This window comes from Rhipicephalus sanguineus, chromosome 3 (genome assembly GCF_013339695.2).
Source record: "Rhipicephalus sanguineus isolate Rsan-2018 chromosome 3, BIME_Rsan_1.4, whole genome shotgun sequence".
NCBI classification, from domain to species: domain Eukaryota; kingdom Metazoa; phylum Arthropoda; class Arachnida; order Ixodida; family Ixodidae; genus Rhipicephalus; species Rhipicephalus sanguineus.
The window spans coordinates 50,017,526-50,024,258 of NC_051178.1; the positions used below are offsets into that span (position 1 = coordinate 50,017,526).

Genomic DNA, 6,733 nt, shown 5'->3' on the forward strand with positions numbered 1-6,733 from the left:
CCGAGCATGTGCGCACTCTGAGGGTGCATGAAGTCTGGAGGGCCGAGAACCCGAAAAAATTGCGGAGCTCAAATGTCAAAATACCAATTACCTCTGCTGCTAAATAATTCGGAGCTACATACATAACATTATCACTTATTCCTTTCGCATTTGTAACATGATTGAAGTCTGTGTTTTTTATTTTTTTTTATTTCACTTTTTTACTGTGTGTATCAGTGCCTTTTCTTTTTATTGTGCGTATTTTTTCATTTATTGCTGTTCACGGAGCCGTATTATTACCATTGTTGGCATTATTAGCTTATTTATGACATTCCAGTGAAGAGAACTTCCCTGCACATATTTTTCATTTCCGTACCTTTTTTCTTTCCCTCTACAATCATTTGCCGTGTTTGCTAAGCTAGGGGGTACAGACCCTGTCAAGCCTGATAGAGAGAGAGAAACAACTTTATTGTGGTCCTGAGAGGCAAGGCAGCGGGCCAACTAGGTAGGTCCCCACCCAGCCGTTGGCTAGTCCCATGTCGGAACAGAGAGGACATGCCTCTCCGCTCGTTCACGGGCCCTCTGGACAGCCTGAAGCTGGACGTCTTGTCTGGGGTCTGTGACTGCCGTTGATAAATGGCTTTTTGTCTGTACCCACCAAGCGTCTGCGACTGCCACTGATGATGAAATTCTGATTGATTGATTGATTGATTGATTTATTTATTGATTGATTGATTGATTGATTGATTGATTGATTGATTGATTGATTGATTGATTGGTCGGTCGGTCGGTCGGTCGGTCGATCGATCGATCGATCGATCGACTGATTATGTAGCGGTAGTCACGGTATATCTAGCCGTAAACCGCAAGAGAAAAAAATATAAGTGCTGCCCGGAGGGGCTATTATTTTCTACCCAATTACACGCGGGAACGTATATCCTTCCAGGCATATGTCACTGATCGCATCGCTCAGACTAAACGGTCTGCGCAAGAAACGGTGCGTAGACAAGCTTAATGAAAGATATCTCATCCGCATTGCGTTTAGGCAAAGCAAGTACGGAGTCGGCAATTGCTTGTGGCGAGCGCATTAGCGAGCTGCAAAAATACGAAGCATGGAGGTAGCCACGAGTAATGATTGAATCCGGTGTAAACTTCATTTGGTTTCGTAACATTCTTGCCGTATTTTTGCACAACTGAGCTTTTCTGAGGTACTGCGCTGTCATCATTGCCCAGTATGCGAATGGCTCGCGTTGCGATATTGATATCGCTTCTTCAGAGCAAATGTAATGAAAGCGCTCACGTTGTCAGTGTCGCTGATCGCCGTGGGAGATATGTTGCTCCATGCATTAGAATTGTACTTCTCTGCATCTTCGCATATCTGGTCACTCAGAAAACTGATTTACATCTTTGAACACAGCATATGCCGTACTCCTGAAATCTTTTGTACGTTTAGTTCTTTATTGGCAACTTGGTCGATTATATTCAGTATGTTTAAGTTAAAATATGTATCTATAGTATTTTAATTGTCTTGCCACTCGCAGGTCAGAAGTTTGTCATGATGGAGGTCAAGGTTGTACTGGCCAAGATCCTCACCAAATTTACCGTCGAGTCTACACGTCCCCTCGAAGAGGTTGAGATGACCTTCGAGATTGTCCTCAAGGCCAAAGGAGGACTTCCTGTGTGGTTTCGCAGAAGAGAGCTGTCTTAGCTACACTTTTGTAGTATATGTACATAAACCAAAGCCTTGTCGATATTGAAATCGCCCATGCCTGTGACGGCTCTTGCCGTGTGAGTGATAGCCAAATGCAGCACCTGTTCACATTATTGGTAAGCAGTGTGGGCTGGTATTCATTTGCACTGAAGTAAAATTTTTTAAAGACACGAAGAAGCACCTTAGCTTAAGTTTAGTTGCAATAAAAACGATAATTTATGCTCATTACTGTAGCAATGGAAACCCTAACTACCTCCCCGAAAACATATTTTTAACGAACAGAGTTTTATATTGTGCACATACAAGTCGTAAGCGCTGGACCGTTTTGAAGACTTCGTTTTTCCCGGGTGATACCCTGGAATCAGGAAGAGAGTGCAACGACTGCTGATTGCCTTCCTGCAAGACACGTAGTTGATAATCTGGTGCCCATCCACGATATCGACTCTTATAGGATGCTCAGGCGTACGAATTGCCGGCAGTTTATCACCGGCTAACCCCGCCTGCTGCGACATCACCACCACCTGCAAATGAAAAGGAGCAAATTCGAAGTGCTCACAGTTTAATCACAAGGCGATCATTCTCGTACGTCTAGTCCTCTCATGCGATCCTCACAGCTTCAACTCTTTATTCGGTGCTACAAATTCCAGCTTCCATATTCTTTGTTTTATATTATCCCACGCTGAAACTAAAAGAGAGGCAGAAGCATCTCTTGTAATAATCTGTCACCTAGGCGAATGAGACGCGAATGCTTCCGTAATACTAGTGAACACGCACAAACGCTACACAGAACGACACAGGACAACAGCTAGACTTCAGCTGATATGTTGAAGTCTAGCGATTGTCCTGTGTCGTTCTGTGTAGTATTTGTGCGTGTTCGATAGCATTACGGAAGCATTCACTCAGCACCAACTAGCCCAGCTAAATGCATTAACGAGAAGCGAATGTACGCGAACATCCTTCCAGTGCTCTGCCTATAATATGAAACTTTAACGGTGCATATTTTTTCATGATATTCTAGAAAAATAATTGTGCCACTTAAGGACATCACCCCCTTTAAAGTCCCAAGGTTGTGGCAAAAGTCTTCTATTCTCTAAGCCAACATACTTCCTATACATTCATCTGAGGCTGATGTTTAAGCAGGCTGGAATGCTTGCCTGTCACCATTAAATCAGTTGGTGTTCTTTTTTAAGATTTGACTTATGGACATCTCTTCTCGTATGCAATATAATATGAAATTGTGATTAGGCGAAACCAAACCTCTCCAGTTATAACTACAGTCCAAGCTATCAGCTTTAGTGATGCAAAGAAATACTGTGACATGACCTTACAGTATAATTTACACAAACTAGACCCTTTCAAAGTGGGAGCAGAGCTGGGACTCCATAAGTCGGTCATCATTATTTCTTTGGAGCAAAAGAAGTGTACCCAGTAAATGTTACAAATCCGACAGCCTATCTACCCACAGTGAACCTCAGTTGCAAACCTTGCTTGTTTCTTCTGATGATTCACGCGCTTCAGCCACTACTTGTGCAATAACATTCCGCCTTTCATGGGTTGCGTCATAATTAAGCAACGCAGCCTGCACGCAGAGGTTCACAAATCTGTCTACTTTCAAAATATCTGTACGGCTGAAGGATCAGATCAGCACGAATTGCAAACTAAGATTCAATTGCGTAGTTAAAGGCTAGTAATTCCAAGCCACGTTTCTCACGGGTGTGAAATCAAAATTCATCGTTGATGATGCGCCCCAAAAAAGAGAAGGGAAAACATATCTTTGCTGTTTCACTTTCGCAAAGCTAGGTCGTTCGCAATTTTACTTATTTGGGCAAAAGCTTTATATAGGTAATCAGTCGAAAATTGCTGCCTCCGGCGACGGCGAGAACAAGAATGGTGCCAAAGTTCTTGTGACGTCCAATACTGATATAATGGCGCAAAATGATTACGAGCACAAGTTGAAGGGAATTCGAAGTGAATTTAAAGTGAAGCAACGTACACTGAAGTGAATCATGAGTGAATAAACGTGCATTAAGGTGAATCAACGTATGCTAAAGTGAAGGAAGAGTGAATATAGCGAATCAAGTCTGAATCAAGTATGAATCAAGTGTCTAAAGTGTGAAACAATAGTGAATAAGGAGAATGAAATGTTAATGAGGAATGAATCAAGATACGTTAGTGTAAATCACCGCGCACTAAAGTGGATCAAGATTGATTCAAGTGAATTAAGAGGGCATCGTAGGGCATTGAGTTTCGCCTGTGATTACCTTAGCTAAAGGTAACTGGTGACTTCTTCAAAAATACAAAACAAAGCACTACAGTTTGCCAAGCGACAAGGAATATTGAGCCGGTGCCGCCCAAAATGCTTCAACCTAGCCTGTTCCCCATTGCAATAAAATAAGCTCTACGGTGGACCACAGGAAAGTCAAGTACGAATATATTTCGCGGGGTCTCGGAAAATCGAGACGTTGCCTCACACGGGGAAACGAATGCGCGTGCGAAGGCTGATAAATTGCGAAAGAGCAGAAGAAGTGAGCGGCTGGCCGGACGCACGAGGAAGGCATTATTAGGCGGAACCAGTTTTAAGGGATCAACAGGGCGTTATTCATGGCCTTGCATTAGCCGCTTGGAGGAAACGCGCGCGTGAAATGAGGTTTCTCGCGGCGGTGCCCGTCGCTTCTCGCCCTCGCCTCGGCCTCCCTTTCTCTCTGCGTGCTTCCGTGCAGCGTCTCTCTCTCTCTCTCTCTCTTGCTGGCTCGCTCGCTCTGGGCCGTAATTGTCGTTTGCCGCCGCTGAAAGGATGTGAACGTTCCCGCAGCATATACGAGTAGTATATGTGGGGCCTGCACTGCAAGTCGATGAGCAGTTGTTCGCTTTCTAGCGGGAATTCACGAAACAAAGCCTCATCTTCCCTCTCTTCTCAATCTTGCTTCTTTCGCAGCCTCGATCTGTTCTCTGCCGTGACCCTTTCCTTCTCTTCCGGCCAGTCATACAGGCCTCCTAAACTCTTTCCCACCCCTCTTTGCTACCGCATTCCTTTTCTGGCTTTTACAATAGACAAACTTCATATTAACACCCGGGGCGCGCCGATTAGTAGTAAGGCGATGATGCACCGTTGCTCTCTCGGCCCTCCTCATATGAGATTGTGGGCTGGAAAGCTGGCCCCGATGAGCAAGCATGGGGGTATAGCAGGAGAGATGCATACAGGCTGTGTAGTACGAGCGTGAAATGCGGGCGAGTGAACCAGAGCGGTTGAGTGAGTGAGCGGTCACCCATAGTGTCGCGGAAGTCGTCTTCCATGCTCGCACTCCTTCCTCTCTTTCCCGCTCGCCATCCTGCTACTTCCTTCCTTCCTTCCTCTTCGGTCGAGGCAGTTATATAGCTGCGGCAAACCGTGCGCCGGGCTCTAACACGCGCGTCAAATGCGCTGCGAAAGAGCTGGCTCGCCCGACCCGTCGTTTCTCGGCCTGGCCTCGCGCATAAACACGCCGGGGCATGCTGGCAGAGCTAATTCCGAACGCGTGAGGGCGCAGCTCGCGCCAGTCCCGACGTGGCGGCGATATGAGGTCGATTCATCAGGAGCCCGAGTCGCTCGCCACTGAGGAGATGCGGCTGCGGGAAAGAGTCTACTCGCTTAAGACAACAGGCGCGAGCTCGAAGCTCAACGCTGCCCCCCTCGCCTTCAATACCGCTTCTACTCCCTCCGCAGTGTCTGCAATGTGCGTGAGAGCCAGGATGAATGGGCTTCCCGGCTTTGGAGGCAACAAACCTAACGGGAATGGCTCCCGTTCCTGCCCCCGCCTGAGACGGCAGCGCCCCCGTTGAATCTGACTTCCAAATGGGAAGCTGTACACCCCGCTGCTAACTCTCCTAGCAGCTTTACAAAGCATTGGGGATGGTGCCGATGGTAGGGGCGAGCGCTTACCTAACTACTGGCTAGACCTCGTGGCCAGTCTGTGAGTTAGCATGCATCGTCTCTTAACGGCCTTGGAAGTTTGGTGGCAGGTAGGAATGTATCGGGACCAGAGATTTTTTAGAGCGCTGCTCCTTTACAGTGATCTTGCATCAAATACTATTAGGCGGTGGAGCACGTTGGCACGACACCAAAATTTACGGAGGTTTTCGCACGAGGACGATGACAGGAGTTACCGTATACTCTCTTTTCTTGATGCGCTGAGCTGAGAAACAAAACTAAGTAAAAGATGAGAAACTTGTTTGCTTCACCGTCTCAGCTCGTCAATTATGAAACTCAGTTTTCACATGACACTTGTTTAATCATGCAAAAAGAAGATCTGTCAGGTCCGGTGTTTGACAGAGTGCCAAACCACATTCCATCCTCTTCTCCAGTCACTTATCGAATCAGTACAACTGGATGAAAGTACTACAAGAATGTACAGCGACTGGCCACAGTTATACTGCATGGGCTCAGCGGAACATTTACAGTTACACCAACTGCGGCATAGCTTAGCAGCTAGAGTGTTGCACTGATAAACTAGCCGAAACGGCGCAGCATTTCGAAGAGGTTGAAATTTAAAAAAAAGTAGGAGCCCTTCCCTTATCGGAAAAATGGCGGCAAGAGAAGCTTGGCCTGTGCGTGCAGGGCCTGCTGGGTGATTCCACGTAAGATCGAACAAACGATGGCTGGTCGACCTCTCCAATTTATTTCAAAATTTTATATATTATTGCCTGATGAGTGGAAAGAAGAGATCCGCAATTTGTTTTGCCGCCAAAAATTTTTTCGAACCACAGGAAATCAATAATGACGAAGAGGTGGAGTGGAGCGCTCATCCGCTCTACTGTTTTGGCCAACTTTCGTTATGAATTGCACAAAATATATTAAAGTTAGGTAGCTGAAATTTCTTTAACTAAATATATGCATGTTTTTGCTTCTGCTCAGGTATTTTTAGTTTTTATGTGTAGTGTAGATGTTTTTATAAAAAAACCTCAAAAATGGCCCAATCGGCAAAATTTTCTTTATTTTGAAGGTCTTTATCTCAAAAAAGCCTTGTAGCAGAGCGAACAAAATTCTGCATTACGTTCTTCGTATGC

At 45.7% G+C, this 6,733-nt stretch overlaps 1 protein-coding gene across 1 annotated transcript in view; it reads left to right on the forward strand.

The window, feature by feature from the left end:
* The window catches only part of LOC119386632 (cytochrome P450 4V2-like), a 66,982-nt gene extending 65,250 nt beyond the window's left edge, over positions 1-1,732 (forward strand). Inside the window, exon 11 of the mRNA XM_037653918.2 lies at positions 1,521-1,732. Coding sequence (XP_037509846.1) covers positions 1,521-1,687 — 167 coding nt within the window. The 3' untranslated portion in view covers positions 1,688-1,732. The remainder of the gene's footprint in view (positions 1-1,520) is intronic.
* Positions 1,733-6,733: the final 5,001 nt, after the last annotated feature.